The sequence below is a fragment of the Bos indicus genome, chromosome 7, assembly GCF_029378745.1.
Source record: "Bos indicus isolate NIAB-ARS_2022 breed Sahiwal x Tharparkar chromosome 7, NIAB-ARS_B.indTharparkar_mat_pri_1.0, whole genome shotgun sequence".
NCBI classification, from domain to species: domain Eukaryota; kingdom Metazoa; phylum Chordata; class Mammalia; order Artiodactyla; family Bovidae; genus Bos; species Bos indicus.
Window position 1 is genome coordinate 107,728,080 of NC_091766.1, and position 22,676 is coordinate 107,750,755.

The window sequence follows — 22,676 nt, forward strand, 5'->3', positions numbered from 1 at the left end:
ATTTAACAAATGGTAAATGCTTCAGAGGTTTTTAATAAAAAATACTTGACTTTCTAGACTAACTTAATGACTAGTCTAGCCTGTCTCCTGTAAATGTCAAACATCCATAATTGAGTTTTGCTAGCTTCATAATATTGTTTGTGGCATGACATGTTGTCTACACACTCTGTTATTACAAACATTAAATGGATTTGTCAACAAGTGGAGGAAAAAGAATTGTGATTTAGTCTGTTTGTGAATTTTGTTATGTGGAGGAGGAAAAATTGGATGTTTTTCTCCCTGGTAATTGACACGTAGAATGAGTCCATGCCCTGCTTCAGTGCTGGTTGTCGTTAAAAAAAATAAAAGCATACATCACCAGAGGTGTGATTCTGTGTCTGTCATGAGAATTTATTTACTGTGTGTAGTCCACATTAATTTTAAGCTAAGGTATGGTTATTTAAAAGTTAGGAAAGTATAATGTTGATCTGAGATACCCTGAACTAAAATGCTGTGCAGCAGGAATCATGGTACATAGTTTTTTTGTAATATATTTTGTTAAGTGAATAGAATTTTAAAAAATTTAGTTATAACTGGTTTTCACACAGTATTACTATTTCTTGAATTTACTTAAATAGTCTCTTTGGAACCCTAAATATTTTTAAAAACAAGTCAAGTAAAAGTACACTAGACTCTCTTTTCAAATGACGGCATGTTTTTGATGCTTTTGAAACATTTGTGAATGTCTCCAAGGGAGGACGTACCAGGCGCATGCACACGTGTAGCCAAGTGCATGGTGTCTGTGAGCCTGGGGGACAGCAAGCTGCACAAGACGTTCCCCTGGTGTGTTTCAGTGTTAGACCCAGAGCTATTTTAAAAGAAATTTTCATCTTATGTATTATTATTATTATTTTAATATAATGGATTCTGCCTTGGATGTTTTCAAAGGCTTTTAACTGTTTTCTACATTTGCAGACGACTACTGGTAAGCTGTTCATAGACTTTGCTATGACAGCCTTCTTCACATTGTTGGTCGTACACTGTATCTGATAAACCGTGTCGTCACCCAGTCGTGTCCGACTCTTTATGACCGCATGGACTGTAGTCCACCAGGCTCCTCCGTCCATGGGATTTTCCAGGCAAGAGTACTGGAGTGGGTTGCCATTTCCTTCTCCAGGGATATCTGATAAAAAAAAAGAATTAGCTGGGAGGTTCTTAAGTTTTCTAATATTATTTTGGATTATAAAATCTTAGCCAAGTGTGGCATATTTCGTGAGTCATTTCTATACCAGCTAGAAAGACAGATGGGTCGTGTACAGCTTAGAAATCTGTGCAAATAGGAAGACAGATGGGTGGTTTAAATGGTTTAAATGTCTCCATGAAAATGTTTGTGTGAAAAGCTTAACTCCTGAAATTATACTAAAAATATCTAAGTAATTAATTGGGAGTAATAGAGTTTATACAAAGAAAGCAATATTTTTTAAGGAGGGGGAAAAATGTGGAATTCATTGAATTTGCTAGTTATAATTTGAAGCTTACAATAAAAATAAATAATTAGAATGCAGTTAGAATACAGTCCCCAAAGAGTGCTGCCTTGTTTTCTGATTATGGCCATGTGGACTCTAAAAGACTTCTTTATTACTTGGAGTTGATTTAACTGCCTAATTGTACGTGAAATTTTGACATATCTGTTGTCAGAATTTGTTGAATATCAAGCAAGAGCACCATAAATCTGCTTAAAAATGATGAAACCAAACCAAACCCAAACAGAACCAACTCTAAGAAAAGGACCTTAGAAAGGGCTGCTCTGGCAATTTCTGCAGCAAATTTTCATGGACTTTCACTGCAGCAGGTGTTCAGGCATTAGTGTGACTTAGCTCCCAGCTGAAAGATTTGTTCCTGTTTGATTGGGTATACAGTTTGGATCTCAGGTGACAGCTTCATATGGGAGTCTCTGCCTGAGTTGTGTGGGTTGGTAGAAAAGGGGATTGTTCTTTTAGAGGAAGGCTGCGGGACTGATCATAGATGTATCAATTGTACTGCCTTTTGGAGACTTTTTTGGAAATGTATTTCTGCAAGAAGGATGTTAAGTAGCAATGTTTATGGGCAAATTATTTTTACAGAGTATTCGATGAAGAAATGATTAAAGTAACTGAACCTGTAAGCAGATGTGTTCCTAAGAATGTTTAAAATCATTTGTGATTATTATTATTGAAGTGTCTTATTAATTGCTAAGTTAAAAAATTAGCCTTCATGTCATGCAAAGTAAGTTACAACCACTTTAGGAATTTATATTAACAGAGCACAAAAATATATTGGTTTCTGAATGAACATTTTTAAAAATTAAAAATTCAGATGATAGAATTTTTTAAAAAAAATCACAGCATCCTTCTCTTAATAAGGATAAGAAGTTTTAAATGAATTTCTTATTTCAGTTATATATTTAAAATTTTATATGATTATTTACTAGTTCGTGGCATATAATAATATGGACTTCCCTGGTGGCTTAGACGGTAAAGCGTCTGTCTACAACGCGGGAGACCTGGGTTCGATCCCTGGGTGGGGAAGATCCCCTGGAGAAGGGAATGGCAGTCCACTCCAGGACTGTGTGTGTTGCAATCAGAAAGTGAGAAAACCTACTTCTTTGATAGCTAGTGTTACCTTTTTCTGATCCCTTCAGATCAGAACTGAATTAATATATTTGCTCCTACTGTAGTATTAGGACCTCTTTCCAGTCAGCTATGAAAGGGCTTAGGAAAGACACTCTAGTGATTAAATTATTTTCTCATCAATGAGTTCTTTATGTTATAAAGTGAAATAGGTTATCCAGGGCAATATTTTATGAATAGTTTGGATAATTATTAAAATATCCTCATGTGCACGAACAAGCTAATGTCTGTAACTGGAGAAGTCAAGCCGCACTGCAGCTTCCCTGGAGGAGTCAGTGGTGGTTCTAGTGTTTGGAAACACTAGAATTTGTTGGTAATAGAGACATGCCAGTTTGCTGGAAGGATTTGTTCACTTTTTCACCAGCTGAATGTGGTTCCTTTTCTTCAGAATTAGCAGAGTGATGAGAAAGACAAAATTGTTCCAATTCTGTTGGTCTGCCTGAGGAAGTCTGATGCCTCCTCTCTTTGCAAAAACTCTGGGTTGTTCTCTGTTTTTGGCCCTGGGCTGGGGACTTTTTTTTTTTTAATTTTCACTTGAAAATATTTTTTTAATATATAAATTTATTTATTTTAACTGGAGGCTAATTACTTTACAATATTAGATTGGTTTTGCCATACATAAACATGAATCCGTCATGGGTATACACGTGTTCCCCATCCTGAACCCACCTCCCACCTTCCTCTCCATACCATCCCTCTGGGTCATCCAAGTGCACCAGCCCCAAGGATCCTGTATCCTGCATCGAACCTGGACTGGTGACTCGTTTCTTACATGATATTATACATGTTTCAATGCCATTCTCCCAAATCATCCCACCCTCTCCCTCTCCCACAGAGTCCAAAAGACTGTTCTATACATCTGTGTCTCTTTTGCTGTCTCGCATATAGGATTATCGTTACCATTTTTCTAAATTCCCTATATACGCATTAGTATACTGTATTGGTGTTTTTCTTTCTGGCTTACTTCACTCTGTATAATCGGCTCCAGTTTCATCTACCTCATTAGAACTGATTCAAATGTATTCTTTTTAATGGCTGAGTAATACTCCAATGTGTATATGTGCCACAGCTTTCTTATCCATTCATCTGCTGATGGACATCTAGGTTGCTTCCATGTCCTGGCTATTATAAACAGTGCTGCGATGAACATTGGGGTACACGTGTCTCTTTCAGTTCTGGTTTCCTCGGTGTGTATGCCCAGCAGTAGGATTGCTGTCTCCAACAGGAGATGCTTTTCAGACTCCTGTCTATAGGGAATACCCAAATGGGTGCTGAGTCTAAACAGAGTGGAAGCAGAGAAAAACCTCTTGCATCAAGAATTCTCAACATAAGATTTATTTTGGGGGAAGGATTCATTTGGTGAGCTCTCCTTGGATAGAGGGCAAAAACTTTTTATGAAGTCTAGATAATTGACAAGAAATATTTTTTCCGTTTGCTTCAAAAATTGAAGATCTGCTTAAAATTTTTATTTGTTTGTATCATCATTCATTTATATTGTCAACCTGTAAATATTTTCTGAATGATTTTAGTAAGGGAATCATAGAAATTTCTTATTACTTTGTCATCTTCTAGACTTGTTCTGTATCAAGTCTAAATTTCTCTACTTGATCTTCAAGTCATTCACAACCTAAAACTATCTGAGCTATGCAGCTTATTTCCTTCGTTTCCTCAAAACTTGCTATCTTTGAGCTATTGATTTTTGCCTATGTAACATTGCTTATTCTCTCCATGTTTTCACTCAATATTCCAAATCACCAGACCATGGGCTATTGTCAAAGACTCTGTTTTGCCAAATGCTGAATTCCCAATGTCTAGCACAGTTCCTGGTGATGAGCAGCTAATGATATTTATTGAATGAAACGAAGGAAGAAATGGAGAAAGAGAGTGAGGTGAAGGAACTATTATTGTCTCTCCTGTCTTTCTTTTACCTTTCCAGACTTGCCTTATCTTTTAAGGTCTGTTTTCTCCACAGTCTCCTCTGACTTCCCTGGTCTTGACTTACATCTCAAAAGTAGACCTTCAAATTTAACATTTTTACAAACTTTCTTGTTCTCTTGGCTATGTGTTTCACGTGCACTGTCATTCCATTTGGTGTAAGCTCCTTGAAGATGAGAAGGAGCGTATATCTGTACAGTTTTTCAAAAAAAATTGTATATTGACCTTTATTCATCAAACAGCTCCTGCAGGGTACACTGGCTTCAGAGCATCCTTTGTACAAAGTACTGACAAATAAACATGTGTTCAGTAGCCTTTTGATTATTCATAAAATGTGTGAGATAACATGAAGTAGTGGTAACTCAGTTTGCATATAGTGAAGATAGAACTTTTAAATTATCTCTTAACTTTATTCAACTTTTTTTTTTTTTCAGGGAAAGAAACTGAAAAGGCTAAGGAACGTTACGACAAAGCCACAATGAAACTCCATATGTTGCATAATCAGTATGTTTTGGCACTGAAGGGGGCACAGCTTCATCAGAATCAGTATTATGACACTACGCTTCCTCTGCTTCTCGATTCCTTACAAAAGATGCAAGAAGAAATGATAAAAGCACTGTAAGCTGCATTTCCCATTTGATATAAACGTCCTTCCTGAAGTGATTGTAGCATTGCTTTTTCCTCCTAGTTAAAAGTTTTGTATAAAATTTGTCTTTGTTTTGTAAGCTGTGTCACTGGACTAGCTCAGAGGGTGTTTCAAACCTTTTCTCCCTTGGTCCTTCTTGATTTTCCTGTCTGGTATCCCTTCATCTTATGCTCACTCACTCTTCTTTTTGTATATTTTTGTTTTGCTCCAGTTAGCTGGAAATTTAAATGAAAAAAAAAAAATCATTGTTTTGATAAGCATTAAGAAGTGGATGGAGAAGGAAATGGCATATCTATCTGTAGACCACTGAATGTTTAAGTTTCAAGCATCTGATAAGCCCAAAGGAAATTATTTATTTATTCATTTATTTGCCTGCTTCTAGTTGTATGAGATTACAGTGAACACATGTTTATTGGAATTGTCTGTATGCAAAGCACACTGGTGCTTGGGGATGTAGAGATGAGTAGGGCACAGTTTTTGCCTTCAGGGAACTAACAGTGTTGGTTAGTAATTCACATGCATACATGTTTACCATACATATCAATTCCGTACACCACCCTCTGGTAGACTTCATCTCATTATTAATGCTGGTGAGTCCCCATTTTTCCAGTAAAGGATAAAGTGATTTTAGTCAACTTGAATATGTCAGCGTTTAAGGGTATTGATAAGATAGTGAGATGCCTACTTAAAATATTTAATTAGTTACGTCTTCTTTAAATTACATATTATTGACTTACAAATTTATATTTCCTTTCCTACTTTCATTTTATGAATCAATGTTTTCTCAAACTCCCCATATGAATGTTCAGTAACAGTATCTTTACCATCATGAGAACATCCTTTAGAGACATTTAATAATTTCACAAGTGTATTATCTTTACTGTCTAGTAAATTTTTTTAGATCTAGCATTTAAAAATATAATATCACTAAAATTAAATCCTTTGTCACACTCATTCATATAACATTAGGAGACTTCTTTTTTCCCCCAATTTGTCTTAAAGATGAGTGTTAGCATAATAACCACTTACTGTATTGCTTTATAAGAATTATCTAGAGAGGCTCTTTTGCATTCATATCATCCAGTACGTCCAGCTGTGAGGCTCCAAGGATATTTACTAAATCTGAATTAAATTTTTCTACCTAGCTCTTTTCTTTCAATTGTATCTATCGGGTGATTTCTGTAATCATTCAAAATTAGCATTGCCTGAAGCAGTTTGAATTTAATTTTTTTGTTTTTTTACCCAAATAGTATTTCACTATTCAAAATAAAGTAAAAGAATTCTTCAAAATAAGAGAGATTTTGTAAGGATTCCTTTTTGTGACTGAAGATTTTGGAAAAGAAAATCAGAGTCTTATATTTATTTGGGTACATGCAGGATAAACATGTCTGTCCACACTTTTTAAGGCTACTAAATGAGCAGTTGTGTATTTTTATAGCATAGCATTATCAAGTTGAGGATTAGGGTCTTTGCAACAGAATAGTTTTCTTTTTGCACTTATTACATTAGGGTAATAACTGTTACGATCATTTTTGCTACTGACTGGTGGTCAGAAGAGATTGAAAAGTCACTGGAGATATAAGCCAGATAAACTCTGAGTATAATATGGAAAAGAACAGAGACTGAGGAGCAAGAGAAGACCCAGGAGGTAGGGCTTGTGAGGAAGCCGCACACAGTGAAAGTAACATTCTGGACACAGGATCTGACCCACAGGTCATGTGACGGGATCAGCCTGTCTGTGGTACTGTTTACAAGTAGAAAGTGATCAGTTCAGGCTTACATTTTTGTATGTTAGATAGATGTTGAAAAATGTAATGTTGTAGATCATTTGCAATTATTCTGTTCTATCAAATGTAAATTGTTAATGCATACATTTTTATACTCCGTTTACTTCACTATCCAGGTAAAGGAAATAAGGTGGTGCATGGAGCCACCGTCTGTAAAAACTGGCATTACATTTCTTTTTTATCGTTCTCTTTTTATTGTTCTATCGTTCTAAATCCTTTTTGGGCCTGTGTTTCCCTGATAAAACTTTAAAATGCTGTAAAACTTTCTTCTTCTTTTCAGAAAAGGTATATTTGATGAATACAGCCAGATAACTAGTCTTGTTACAGAGGAAATAGTGAACGTTCATAAAGAGATTCAAATGTCGGTTGAACAGATAGACCCTAGCACAGAATACAACAATTTCATAGATGTTCATAGGTATGTATAGATACTTTCATTCTTCTTTCAGTATTTTTGACAGTATTATTTTTTGCCATGTGTTATTTAATGAATTAAAATAAGAAATATTGACGAACTTTGTTAGGACATAGGCTATTTCATATTAGTCTGTTTTTAATTATTTTCAAAGTCCTTTCTCAGTGATTATAACTTTTGATATTTAATTTATATAATGATCTTTAAAAGTTTTTCAGTTGTTACTACATCATTGCTTAAACCCATATTTAATTCATGAAGTAATATTTTCTTTTTAACAATTATGTAATAATAATAAACCTATTGTTTTCTGTTTGTGTTAAATTTTACAGTGATACTACATTTATTATGTTTTCATGTATGCATCATCTTATTTTAAATTAATTATCATCAAAGAAGAAATAAAGCAGATTAATATCTGTATTCTACAAATGAGGAAACTAAGCTGAAATTACTTGACTAGATCTTTGAGGCCTAAGGTTTAGTTTGATTTATACTATTTATTTTTGCTCTACTTTCTTAACATAATTTTAAATAAGAACAAATATTCTGCCTTTAGTGTATACTAAGACATATTATGATAGGATATTCGTATTGATCAAAATTGTTTGGCATGCTTTACTAGAACAACGGCTGCTAAGGAGCAAGAAATTGAGTTTGATACGTCCTTACTAGAAGAAAATGAAAATCTACAGGCAAATGAGATTATGTGGAATAATTTAACAGCAGAAAGTTTGCAAGTAATGTAAGTATTTATAAAATCTGAAGCTTAAATATTAGTGTTACTATTTATAGTTTATCAGATTAAAATTCCAATTTTTGTTTTCTTGAAAGTAATGAAAAGTAATTAAAAATGAACTGCTTTTTGTTTGGTCAAAGTAAAATGTTGTGAGAAATATGTTAACTTTACCTATTATCATCACTAATTTTGGTAATTCTGAGAATAAAAATTCTGTGTGATGTTACATTCATTAGCCCAATTATTAATGACATAAGAATATTAGAATAACGTTTTATTTTTTCCAAAATTTATATAATTTTTTTAACCCCATTTCATGCTTTAAATGGCAGAGATATTTGGAAATGAGGACAATGAGTATTAGAGATAAAAAGAGACTTACAGATGTCAAAAGCGTTTATTATAAAAATTTGACTTTTCAGTTTTCTCTTTAAGCAGAAATGTCTTCTGTTATAGATTGTTATAACACTTATAGACTATTATAACTGTTATAGACTATCATTTGGCCTTGGAGTACAGAATGAAGTGGGGCAAAGGCTAATAAGACTTTTGCCAAGAGAACGCACTGGTCATAGTAAACACCCTCTTCCAACAACACGAGAGAAGACTCTATACATGGACATTACCCGATGGTCACCGAAATCAGATTGATTATATCCTTTGCAGCTAAAGATGGAGAAACTATACAGTCAGCAAAAACAAGACTGGAAGCTGACTGTGGCTCAGATCATGAATTCTGTATTGCCAAATTCAGACTTAAATTGAAGAAAGTAGGGAAAACCATGAGACCATTCAGGTATAACCTAAGTCAAATCCCTTACGATTTAACAGTGGAAGTGACAAATAGATTCAGCGGATTAGATCTGATAGAGTGCATGAATAACTATGGACGGGGATTCGTGACCTTGTACAGGAGCCAGGGATCAAGACCATCTCCAAGAAAAAGAAATGCAAAAAGGCAAAATAGTTGTCTGAGGAGGCCTTACAAATAGCTGTGAAAAGAAGAGAAGCTAAAGGCAAAGCAGAAGGGAAAGATATATCCATTTGAATGCAGAGTTCCAAAGAATAGCAAGAAGAGATAAAAAAGCCTTCCTCAGTGCCCAGTGCAGAGAAATAGAGGAAAACAATAGAATGGGTAAGTCAAGAGATCTCTTCAAGAAAATTAGAGATACCAAGGGAACATTTCATGCAAAGATGGGCTCAATAAACGAAAGAAATGGTATGGACCTAACAGAAGCAGAAGATATTAAGAAGAGGTGGCAATAATACACAGAAGAACTGTACAAAAAAGATCTTCATGATCCAAATAATCACAATGATGTGATCACTGACCTAGAGCCAGACATCCTGGAATGTAAAGTCAAGTCGGCCTTAGGAAGCATCATGATGAACAAAGCTAGTGGAGGTGATGGAATCCCAGTTGAGCTATTCCAAATCCTGAAAGATGATGCTGTGAAAGTGCTGCACTCAATATGCCAGCAAATTTGGAAAAGTCAGCAGTGGCCACAGGACTGGAAAAGGTCAGTTTTCATTCCGATCCCAAAGAAAGGCAATGCCAAAGAATGCTCAAACTACCGCACAATTGCACTCATCTCACACAATAGTAAAGTAATGCTCAAAATTCTCCAAGCCAGGCTTTAGCAATATGTGAACTGTGAACTTCCTGATGTTCAAGCTGGTTTTAGAAAAGGCAGAGGAACCAGAGATCAAATTGCCAACATCTGCTGGGTCATGGAAAAAGCAAGAGAGTTCCAGAAAAACATCTATTTCTGCTTTATTGACTACGCCAAAGCCTTTGACTGTGTGGATCACAATAAATTGTGGAAAATTCTGAAAGAGATGGGAATACCAGACCACCTGACCTGCCTCTTAAGAAACCTGTATGCAGGTCAGGAAGCAACAATTAGAACTGGACATGGAACAACAGACTGGTTCCAATTTGGGAAAGGAGTACGTAAAGGCTGTATGTTGTCAACCTGCTTATTTAACTTTTATGCAGAGTGCATCATGAGAAACACTGGGCTGGATGAAGCACAAGCTGGAATCAAGATTGCTGGGAGAAATATCAATAACCTCAGATATGCAGATGACACCACCCTTATGGCAGAAAGTGAAGAGGAACTAAAGAGCCTCTTGATGAAAGTGAAAGAGGAAAGTGAAAACGTTGGCTTAAAACTCAACATTTTGAAAACTAAGAACATGGCATCTGGTCCCATCACTTCATGGCAAATAGATGGGGAAACAATGGAAACAGTGTCAGACTTTATTTTTCTGGGCTCCAAAATTACTGCAGATGGTGACTGCAGCCATGAAATTAATAGATGCTTGCTCCTTGGAAGAAAAGTTATGACCAACCTAGACAGCATATTAAAAGCAGGGACATTACTGTGTCCGTCTAGTCAAGGCTATGGTTTTTCCTGTGGTCATGTATGGATGTGAGAGTTGGACTGTGAAGAAAGCTGAGTGCTGAAGAATTGATGCTTTTGAACTGTGGTGTTGGAGAAGACTCTTGAGAGTCCCTTGGACTGCAAGGAGATCCAACCAGTCCATCCTAAAGGAGATCAGTCCTGGGTGTTCATTGGAGGGACTCATGTTGAAGCTGAACCTTTAGTACTTTGGCCACCTGATGTGAAGAGCTGACTCATTGGAAAAGACCCTGATGCTGGGAAGGATTGAAGGCGGGAAGAAAAGGGGACGACAGTGGATGAGATGGTTGGATGGCATCACTGACTCAGTGGACTTGAGTTTGAGTAGGCTCCGGGAGTTGGTGATGGACAGGGAGGCCTGGTGTGCCGCAATCCATCGGGTTAAAGTCGCAAAGAGTTAGACGTGACTGAGTGACTGAACTGAACTTACAGACTATTATATCAGTTTCTTTTCCACTTTTTGTTACTACTGCATAAAATTTTAAAAGGGTTTTGAGAAATCTTAATTTTTTTTTGTTTTCAAACATTAGAAAACATAATTAAGGCATTCTTCTTTTAAAGTAAATTTAGGACTTCCCTGGTGGCTTCTTGTAAAGAATCTGCCTGCCAATGCAGGAGACATGGGTTCAATTACTGGGTCAGAAAGATCCCGTTGAAAAGGAAATGGCAGTCTACTCCTTTATTCTTGCCTGGAAAATCCCATGGACAAAGAAGCCTGGCAGGCTTTAGTCCATGGGGTTGCGAAGAGTCAGACATGACTTGGTGACTGAACAACAGCAACAACAAAGATATTGAAGCTGTCTCCTGGTTTTTTTCAGGAATGACAGAAAGAAACTAAAATTTGTTGGTAAGTGTTGTATGTACCTATCCCTGTGTGAAAAATACAGCTGGACGTTTTCTCCGTTTCTCTTCAGTTTTGCACATGTTATATCATCTGACTTAATGAAATTTTATCTCAAAAGATTCAGCAAAAAACCCCTATGTAATATAATCAAAGAGTCTCTCTTCTACTGTTGAGTAATGTAGCATTTACAAATAATTAACTATGTGGTAGTGTCCTGGGACTAGCTCTAGGTAAGGGTTAACGTCTTTCAAGTTGCTCAGACGGGGTTGAAGAAACTACCAAGTACTTGTTGAGTTACCTTGTTCAAGCTGAAGGCTTAACAGTTACGGTGGACTGACCATCGACGAGAGGAATGGTGCATTGGGTGTATCCTGCACTAGTGGGTCTTTCCAAGAAGGCGTGATATGATTCTTGAAGAATCTGTTCTTCCAGGTTTGATACCCTTCACAGGAGACTCACTTTGACTTTGTGTTACGGTGCCAGCTATCTCTAAATCAGCGGTTCTCACCTGGGCAGTTCTTCTCAAGGGACATTTGACAATGTCTGAGACATTTTCATTTATCAGATGGTAAGGTAGAGACCATGCATGCTGCTAATCATCCTACAGTTCACAGGACAGCCTCCTGCAGCAAGGAGTTTTCTGGCAAAAATGTCAGTAATGCTGAGGTTGAGGAACTGTGCTTGTGACAATAGAGTTGACTGCATGTCATGAAATGGATGGTAGAGTTTCTCAATTCTTGTGCAGTAATAAATTCCATGCCTTAATTCCTGAGCTGCTTGGTGAAGGAACATGATATAAATTACTCTTGTTTTTTTAAACCATAATATTGCCCCATCAAGATATATTTACTGTGTGTCTAAGGTTGCAAGGTTTAATACTCTCAAGGAGTTTAGGCTATAATTGATCAATTTATTTTAATACACCAAGAAAGGATGAGCATATAGACATTGGAGTGTTATGTGGTAAAACTAAAAATTGCTAACTGTTATAAGCATATATAAGGTAAGAGATTTTGTGGCCAAAGAAGAATTTGTTATATTGCTTTTTAGGGTATAATTAGAGCTAAAGCTAGTTATACTCATAAAGCATTATTTCTTAATTATGGTGATGAAGCAGTGAATAAAAATTCAATAAATTAGAGATAATAAGTCTTTGATAATGTGATGGAAGATTTAATTGCTTACATCTTACTGAGGTAAAGCTTTAGCTACATTTCAATAAACAGTGTCTAAATTCAGGTTATGAGCTTAGGATTAGACTATCCTCAAGAAGTTTATTCCAAGAATGAGTTATTCAGTGTATCTCTAGGCACTGTTAAAATAATTCAATTCCATTAAAAAATATATATGAATGTATATGTGTGTATATATGTATATATTGTAATGTAATACAAGATGAAAGAATTATTAAGGATTTACTGAGCATGGCCCTGCCAATTGGAACAAGACCCAGTTTCCCCCTCAGTCAGTCTCTCCCATCAGGAAGCTTCCATAAGCCTCTTATCCTTCTTCATCAGAGGGCAGACAGACTGAAAACCACAACCACAAAAAACTAACCAATCTATTCACATTGACCACAGCCTTGTCTAGCTCAATGAAACTATGACCATGCCGTGTAGGGCCACCCATGACAGATGGGTCGTGTGGAGAGTTCTGACAAAATGTGGTCCACTGGAGAAGGGACTGGCAAGCTACTTCAGTATTCTTACCTTGAGAACCCCATGAACAGTATGAAAAGGCAAAAAGATAGGACACTGAAAGATGAGCATGCCAGGTCGGTTGCTACTGGAGATCAGTGGAGAAATAACTCCAGACAGAATGAAGAGACAGAGCCAAAGCAAAAACAACACCCAGCTGTGGATGTGACTGGTGATGGGAGTAACGTCCAGTGCTGTAAAGCAGTATTGCATAGGAACCTGGGATGTTAGGTGCATGAATCAAGGCAAATTGGAAGTGGTCAAACAGGAGCTGGTAAGAGTGAACATCAACACTCTAGGACTCAGCGAACTAAAATGGACTGGAATGGGTGAATTTAACTCAGATGACCATTTATATCTACTACTGTGGGCAAGAATCCCTTAGGAGGAATGGAGTAGCCATCATGGTCAACAAAAGAGTCCGAAATGCAGTACTTGGATGCAATCTCAAAAATGACAGAAGGATCTCTGTTTGTTTCCAAGGCAAGCCATTCACTATCATGGTAATCCAAGTCTGTGCCCTAAACAGAAATACTGAATAAGCTGAAGTTGAACGATTCTCTGAAGACAGACAAGACCTTCTAGAACTAACACTCAAAAAAGATGTCCTGTTCATTATAGGGGACTGAAATGCAAAAGTAGGAAGTCAAGAATCATTTGGAGTAACAGGAAAATTTGACCTTGGAGTACGGAATGAAGCAGGGCAAAGGCTAATAGAGTTTTGCCAAGAGAATACACTAGTCATAGCAAACATCCTCTTATAACCACACAAGAGAAGACTCTACACATAGACATCACCAGACAGTCAACACTGAAATCAGATTGATTATATTCTTTGCAGCCAAAGATGGAGAACTCTATACAGTCAGCAAAAACAAAACCGGGAGTTGACTGTGGCTCAGATCATGAATTCCTTACTGCCAAATTCAGACTTAAATTGAAGAAAGTAGGGAAAACCACTAGACCATTCAGGTATGACCTAAATCAAATTCCTAACGATTATACAGTGGAAGTGAGAAGTAGATTTAAGGGACTAGATCTGATAGACAGAGTGCCTGCTGAACTGTGGATGGAAGTTCATGACATTGTACAGGAGGCAGGGATCAAGACCATCCCCAAGAAAAAGAAATGCAAAAAAGCAAAATGGCTGTCTGAGGAGGCCTTACAAATAGCTGTGAAAAGAAGAAAAGCAAAAAGCAAAGGAGAAAGGAAAGATAGAAGCATCTAAATGCAGAGTTCCAAAGAATAGCAAGGAGAGATAAGAAAGCCTTCCTCAGTGATCAATGCAAAGAATTAGAGGAAAACAATAGAATGGGAAAGACTAGAGATCTCTTCATGAAAGTTAGAGATACCAAGGGAACATTTCATGCAAAGATGGGCTCGATAAAAGACAGAAATGGTATGGACCTAACAGAAAAGTAAAAGTAAAAGGAAGTCGCTCAGTCGTGTCCGAGTCTTTGTGACCCCATGGACTGTTGCCCACCAGGCTCCTCTCTCCGTGGGATTTTCCAGGCAAGAATACTGGAGTGGTTTCCATTTCCTTCTCCAGGAGATCTTCCTGAACCAGGGATTGAACCCAGGTCTCCTACACTGTAGGCAGATGCTTTACCATCAGAGCCACCAGGGAAGTCCACCAGGGACCTACCAAAAGCAGAAGATACTAAGAAGAGGTGGCAAGAATATGCAGAAGAAGTGTACAAAAAAGATCATCATGACCCAGATAGCCATGATGGTGTGATCACTCACCTAGAGCCAGACATCCTGGAGTGTGAAGTCAAGTGGGCCTAAGAAGCATCACTACGAACAAAGCGAATGGACTTGATGGAATTTCAGTTGAGCTATTTCAAATCTTAAAAGATGATGCTGTGAAAGTGCTACACTCAATATGCCAGCAAATTTGGAAAACTCAGCAATGGCCACAGGACTGGAAAAGGTCAGTTTTCATTTCAGTCCCAAAGAAAGGCAGTGCCAAAGAATATTCAAACAACTATACAATTGAACTCATCTTAGTTCAGTTCAGTTGCTCAGTCAGGTCCAACTCCTTGAGACCCCATAAATAACAGCACACCAGGCCTCCCTGTCCATCACCAACTCCTGGAGTTCACTCAACTCATGTCCATCAAGTCAGTGATGCCATCCAGCCATCTCATCCTCTGTCGTCCCTTTCTCCTCCTGCCCCCAAACCCTCCCAGCATCAGGGTCTTTTCCAATGAGTCAACTCTTTGCATGAGGTGGCCTAAGTATTGGAGTTTCAGCTTCAGCATCAGTCCTTCCAATGAACACCCAGGACTGATCTCGTTTAGGATGGACTGGTTGGATCTCCTTGCAGTCCAAGGGACTCGCAAGAGTCTTCTCTGGCACCGCAAAAGCATCAATTCTTCAGTGCTCAGCTTTCTTCACAGTCCAACTCTCATATCCATACATGACTACTGGAAAAGCCATAGCGTTGAGTAGATGGACCTTTGTTGGCAAAGCAATATCTCTGCTTTTGAATATGCTATCTAGGTTGGTCATAACTTTCCTTCCAAGGGTAAGCGTCTTTTAATTTCATGGCTACAGTCACCACCTGCAGTGATTTTGGAGCCCAAAAAAATAAAGTCAGCCACTGTTTCCAATGTTTCCCCATCTATTTGCCATGAAGTGATGGGACCAGATGCCATGATCTTAGTTTTCTGAATGTTGAATTTTAAGCCAACTTTTTCACTGTCCTCTTTCACTTTCATCAAGAGGCTATACACAAAAAATTGGTGTTTACTCAGTACCAGTTGAACAGTTTGTCTTTTCACCATGTGTATTCTTGCATCTTTGTCACAAATTAACTGACCCTAGGTGTGTGGCTTTATTTCTAGGCTGTCTGTTCCTTTCCATTGATGTATGAGTCTATTTTTGGAACAGTACCATTCTGTTTTCATTGCTGTAGCTTTGTAGGGTAGTCTAAGGTCAGAAGGCTTGATTCCTCCAGCTCTGTTTTTTTTTTTAAGTCTATTTGGGGCTCTTATATGTTTATCCGTATTGGTTTTTCTTTTAGTTTTTAATGCTTGGAATGATAAGCACTCTGAGCACAATTCTTAGGTTTTTCAGGGACTTTTGGAAATACTTGACATCTGAAAAATTTTTGTTTGTTCCAAAATATGAAAAGAAAACTGTTGTAAAGCATAATATCACTGTCATTAATTATTAAATTTGGTATACACCAAAACATTTCAAACAATTTATAGGTTAAACTTTCTCACTTTTTAATATATGTGTATAAATGATGGTGTGTATACATACACACACACACACTTTGGATAGAGGCCAAGTATTGTAAAGGTCTCTAAGTAGTCCTTTCATTTTGGCAAAATACTGGGAATACCATAAATATTCATCAATAAGGAATTGGTTAAATGAATTATAGTAGGTCTATACTAATCCCACAATTTTTCCATATTATTCAGGCTTTAAATAGAATAAGATAGGCTTTTATATATGCTTGTATGGAAAGATCACCAGAGAATATGATAGAGAGCAAAGATAAGCTATAGAATAATATTTATGTAATGAGTCTATTAATAAATAAAATCCATATAGGTTTGTATATACATAGAAACTATTTTGGAATGGAGATGAATTGATGGGTTTTATAAGGAAGCATGTTGGGGCCCATATTCATAATAACTTAAAATAAATACAGTATTATTTCACATCTTTTTGCAGTATTATTTGAAAGCTTATGTTAGTTCTCCAGAATATAAGCTAAATATTTTCCTTCCTATTATGTCAGTTCTTATCCTTTCACTAAGCATTTGTTCATTAGTAAGATTGCTTTAGGGCTTCCCTGGAGGCTCAGTGGTAGATAATCCACCTGCCAAGCAGGAGATGTGGGTTTGATCCCTGGTTTGGGAGGATCCCCCTGAAGAAGGAAATGGCAACTCACTCCAGTATTCTTGCCCAGAAAATCCCATGGACAGAGAAGGCTGGTGGGCTACAGTCCACAGGGCGTGACATGATTTAGTGACTAAATAACAACGCAACATTGCTTTATATAGTTTTATAATAGAGCACTCTCAAAGCTCTTTTAAAAGACAAGGAAGGTCAAAGGAAGGTCCGAGGACCAGGGTGCAGACTTCAGGCAGAACAAACAGCACTCCTGGCTAAGCCCAATTTGCATAGGGCAGGCCCAGGTGGAGGAAAAAACATAAAAGGAGGAGCCAAAGCGCTTTCTCTCGGCCTCTCTCCCGCGTGCGTGCGCTCTTTTCTTCCTCTCTCTCTCTCTCTCTCACCCTCTCTCTCTGCTGCTATCTTCTAAATAAAATGGAGCTGTAACACTGGAAAGAAAGAAAGTGCTTATGTCCAATAGCCTGTGTTTCCTTGTGTTCTGCTTTTTTCTCGTCCCATGTGAACTTTTAACGCGTTACTAAGGGATGGTATTAAAGAAGACTTCAGAAATATTTTTCCTTTTGTTTTGCATTCCTTTATGTTTAAACGATCTGTGACCCTATCCTTTGTGAAAGGTTATATTCGTTTGGAAGTGAGAATCATTAATTTTTGACTTCTGGAGTTTTTCTATAAATAGGGATCATACTGGCAATCTGTCAGACTGCTGGTTAGTCTTGACTATGAAACAAAGAAAAAATTGGGCTGCGTTTCTTTTGGATTTTTCAGAATTCTTGGCTAGATGTCAGATGTTGCAGATGATTTATGAACATCTTTGTTGAATGAGTGAGTGAATGGAGATATTTTATGGAGATTTCGGGGAGTTTCTCAGTAGTGGGTCTTGTCTGTGGCTTCATATTAGGATCACTGAGGGAGCCTTCAAAAAATGCTGATGTCTGGAATCGGACCCAAACCAGTTAAATCAGATTTTCTGAGGGTTTTATCCAGGCATTGGAATTTTTTGTAAACTTCCCAGATGACTTTAGTGTGTAGAAAGGATTGAAAATCTGCCATAAGCCCACTAAAAGTGTTTGTAGAAATACATGTTTTACTTTCTGTGGGGAGGCTGTGTGCAGGTTTTCAGAGGGTTTCTCAACCCAAAATGCCTGAGGACTGCTCTACTTGAATATCTGTCATATGTAAAGGTGTCTTTTTTGTTAAACTTTTCTAGTGAAGCTATATTTCTCAAATTTATAGTAGTATTGGCAAAAATTAGCATTTTTTATAGTGGTCTAACTGGAATTTTAAAAGTTTAATAGGATAATAGCTTTACAGTGTTGTGTTGGTGTCTTTCATACAACAATGTGACTCAGGGAATTTCTTTTTGACTCTTTTTCTTCTTTTGATCTGCCATACTTCTGGTCTAGTCTTGACTGGTAAAGTATTTGAAATTTAAAGAGATCCTCTTTTCCTGAGGTTATCTTTTTCACTTTGCTAGTCATAAAAAGACACCCGTTAAGTTTTCTTATTTTGGATTCCTAAATATAACCTGAAAATTGTTGTTTTCATTAACCACACTCATAAACTTAATAGTTTAGGTTGCTCTTTGGTGTATCATGTAGAGGTTTCTCAAATAAATGTATGGGATTCTGAGATTATTACACAATTACTATTTACATCCAGAACAAGATTATACAATGTTACTCCTTGCCTCTTTTCAGATCTGATAGAAATCTAATGATATAATACTAAATGACAAAGTTACTGCATTTATCCATGTAAATATGTGCCACAAAACATTTTTATCGTACTCTCATTATTTGTCTATTAACCATAATTATAAAGGTCATACCACTGCCGTATTCTTGTCAGGAAAATCCCATGGACAGAGGAGCCTGGTGGGCCACAGAACATAGGGTTGTGAAGAGTTGGATTTGACTGAGTATAATATCACCGCTGCCCGCCCCACCCCAGCATATATGCAGAGAGAGGAATTCATGTCAGCTATTTGTAAATTGTTTGTTTATCTCTTGTATATTGGAAATGTTTTTGAATGGTAGATTATGGTGTGGGAAAGAGCTGTTTCTCAGCCTCTGATAAATTCTGGCGCCTGATCACGCACACGCCTCCACACGTGTGTTCAGGTTGCATCACCTTGAGGCTTGAGTCTGAGACTGATCCCTTTGTCTCTGTCGTCTGCAGCCTCTTTGCTTCCCTTCCATCACCACTTTCACATCTACCTCATTTTTGGATCTCCTTTCTTGGCCAAAGACTGAAAGAGAATACTAAACTTTTTGTTTAAGATTATATATGTAAATATTTCCTCTCATCCAATCACTATTTAATTGACGAATTTGGGATTGGTTTAGTTTATCAAAATAACTTGAAAAAGTCAAGTCTGTTGAACATTAGAAGAACATATTTAAGTATCTGTTGTGTGGACTTTTGCATTTTGGATCGATGAGGCATTGATTTGTGATCCGGTGCAAACATAAAGCAGAGTAAATGGAGTTATGAATCCATAGTTTAAGCCAGGCAGGTTACAGATAGCAAGTTGTTCCAAAATATGAACAGTAACATGTCTGCCAAAAGAGGAATTTTTATTAATTTTACTGGAATGGTGGAGAGCAAAGGGCCTCCGTCTTTTTGTGGGATCAGTTTTCCAGTTTCAGGTGAGGTCTCTTAATAATGAGTTGTTTCTGCCTAGCAGTAGGAAATAGATTTGAGTTCCAGAAGACTGTGTTAAATGTCTAGTTGTATATTCTAAAGTAAAACCCAATCTCAGGTCTCATGTTTCCCAGATCATTTAACAAAATTTAGGGTCAAAATGTGTTTAGCTTTACAGTGAAATATAAATAAGATCTCTTAATTGAAGAATGATAATTCTCTACATGGGAAAGTGATTGTTTTGGATTTTTGAGCTGTGAATGAGCAATCTATAGCTTATAGGTCACATCCTGCTAGCCACCTTATCTCGTGCAGTCTATGAGCTAACACTGCTTTTTACATTTTCTAACGGTTAAAAAAGTCAAAAGCAGAAGTATATTTTGTGAATATGAAAGTTACATGCAGCGTAAACGTCAGAGGACATGAGTTACATTGGAACGCAGCCGTGCTCGCCCTTCACCTGCTGTCTGTGGGTGGGTTCCTGCTGCAGGGCAGAGCGAGCCGTTGAGGCAGAGACCACGTGTGGCATTCCCATCACTTCACACTGCTGCTTGGTGCACTACAGACCGCAGCGCCATGGTTGTAACTCAGCACTGTTTTGAATGCCATACACATCACTGGACTACAGCATTTACTTCCTTTTTATTATCAGTGCATGCATGTCATGTCAAGAAGAGAAGAGAAAATGGCTTTTGGTTGTCACACTTTAAGACACAGTAGATGCAGATTATTTTGTTGTTGAGTTAGATGGCACAGCATTGTGTTCGTCATGCATGGGCACTGTAGCTGTGCTAAAATAATGTCTGTTGACATTACCAGATTCAACACTCTTCTCAGTGTTACTGACACACAGGGCAGCAAGAGTCAAGAAAAATTATTAAAGTTAAACTGAAATGCTTCATCACAGCAGACTTTTTTCAGAAAAATAAAATATGAATGAGGATAAAACCAAATGAAAATAAGTTTCTGGGTGACTTATTTGTTAGCCAAGCAGGCAAAGCCCATTTATCAGTGGTAATTTAATTAAATAGTGTTTTAAAGAATAACTGAGGAAATATGTTCAGAGGAAGTAAGTTTGTTTATGACCACTACATTGTCAGGAAGGACATTTGCTTGAGGGGTTGAGAGCTTTGGGAGCTGCGTCATTAGTTAATTAATAAAAAACATGACAAATTATTCAAAGTGGTTTTCCCTGGCTCTTGACGAGTCAGCAGATATGATCCAAACTACTCAGTTGTTTACTTGAGAAGTCAAACCAGGTTTGAAGCAATTGAAGAATTACTTTCAGTGAATGTTGTGTGTGGGTCACCTACAATTAGTATTTTCAATGAAGCTGAGAAAAGACTAACCCAGTACAGACTGAAGTGGAATCTGTTACGCTGTATTACAACTGATGGTGTTAAGAACATACGTGGATCAAAAGAGGTTTAGTTGAACAAAGACCTGTATGCGGGTCAAGAAGCAGCAGTTAGAACCCTGAACGGAAAAACTGATGGGTTCAGGATTGAGAAAGAAGTTCGACCCGGCGGTCTGCTGTCACCCTGCTTATTTAACCTGTGCCCTGAGCACATCATGAGAAATGCCGGGCTGGATGACTTACAAGCAGGAATCAAGACAGTCTGGAGAAACATCGACATGTGGATATGTGGATGATACCACTCTAACGGCAGGAAGTGACGTGGAACTAAAGATCCTCTTGCTGAGGGTGAAGGAGGAGAGTGAAAGAGCTGGCTTAAACCGAATTTAAAAAATGGAGATCATGGCATTTGGCCCCATTTCTTCATGGCAAATAGAAGGGGAAACGGGAGAAGTAGCGACAGATTTCCTCGTCTTGGGCTCTGAAATCGATGCGGATGGTGACTGCGGCCATGAAGTCTGAAGACAGTTGCTTCCCACAAACCAAACGACAAACCTAGACAGCGTGTTGAGAAGCAGAGATGTTGCTCTGCCAGCAGAGGTCCGTGTAGTCAAGGCTGTGGTCTTCCCAGTGGTCACGCACGGTTGTGAAAGCTGGATGGTTAACAAGGCAGAGCACTAAAAAACTGAAGCCTTCAAACTGTAGTGTTGGAGAAGACTCCTGAGAATCCCTTGGACAGCAAGGAGATCAATCCAGTCAATCTTAAGGGAAGTCAACCCTGAAAACTCATTGGAAGGACTGATGCTGAAGCCCCAGTGTTTTGGTCACTTGATGCAAACAGTGACTCATTGGATAAGACCCTGATGCTGGGAAGATTGAGGGCAGAAGGAGAAGAGGGTATGAGAGGATGTGATGGCTGATGGCATCACCGATACAGTGGACATGAACTTGGGCAGACTTTGGGAGATGGTGAGGGACAGGAAGGCCTGGTGTGCTGCAGTCCATGGGGTCACAAAGAATTGGACATGACTGGGCAACTGAACAAGAATAGCGAATAAGGACTCTCAAAAAAGTTATATCAGGCAACTGTAACCTTTTTTGCATTTGGGTTTTTATTAACCCAAATGTCACAATTAATGAGACAGTATTAGGAATTTTTAATTTATATTTTTTTAGGAAGTTGGATCTCTTTAGAAGTGCTCAGAGATTTAAATAATGGTAGAAAATGGTTTGAGAATATAAAAAGTCTTGTCATGAGTACTGAAAATTTGTTATCATCCACAATAGTTGCTTTAGGCTTTTGTATCTTTAAATATACATAGTAGTTGTATGAGGAGGCCTGACAAATAGCTAAGAAAAGAAGAGAAGTGAAAGGCAAGGAGAAAGGGAAAGATATGCCCAACTGAATGCAGAGTTCCATAGAATAGCAAGGAGATATAAGAAAGCCTTCTTAAGTCAACAGTGCAAAGAAATAGAGGAAAACAAGAATGGGAAAAACTAGAGATCTCCTCAAGAAAAATGGAGACACCAACGGAATATTCATGCAAAGATGAACTCAATAAGGACAGAAAAGGCAAGGACCTAACAGAAGCAGAAGAGATTAAGAAGAGGTGGGAAGAATACCATCTGAGCCACCAGGAAAGATCCCCTGGAGGAGGAA

The 22,676-nt window shown here is 37.7% G+C and overlaps 1 protein-coding gene across 4 annotated transcripts in view; it reads left to right on the forward strand.

Annotated features, from left to right (window-relative positions):
- The window catches only part of FER (FER tyrosine kinase), a 456,972-nt gene that overhangs the window by 110,789 nt on the left and 323,507 nt on the right, over positions 1-22,676 (forward strand). For all 4 annotated transcript variants that reach the window (XM_070794110.1, XM_070794112.1, XM_070794113.1 and 1 more), the window contains 3 exons: positions 5,018-5,201; positions 7,297-7,434; positions 8,057-8,176. In XM_070794110.1, coding sequence (XP_070650211.1) covers positions 5,018-5,201; positions 7,297-7,434; positions 8,057-8,176 — 442 coding nt within the window. The remainder of the gene's footprint in view (positions 1-5,017; positions 5,202-7,296; positions 7,435-8,056; positions 8,177-22,676) is intronic.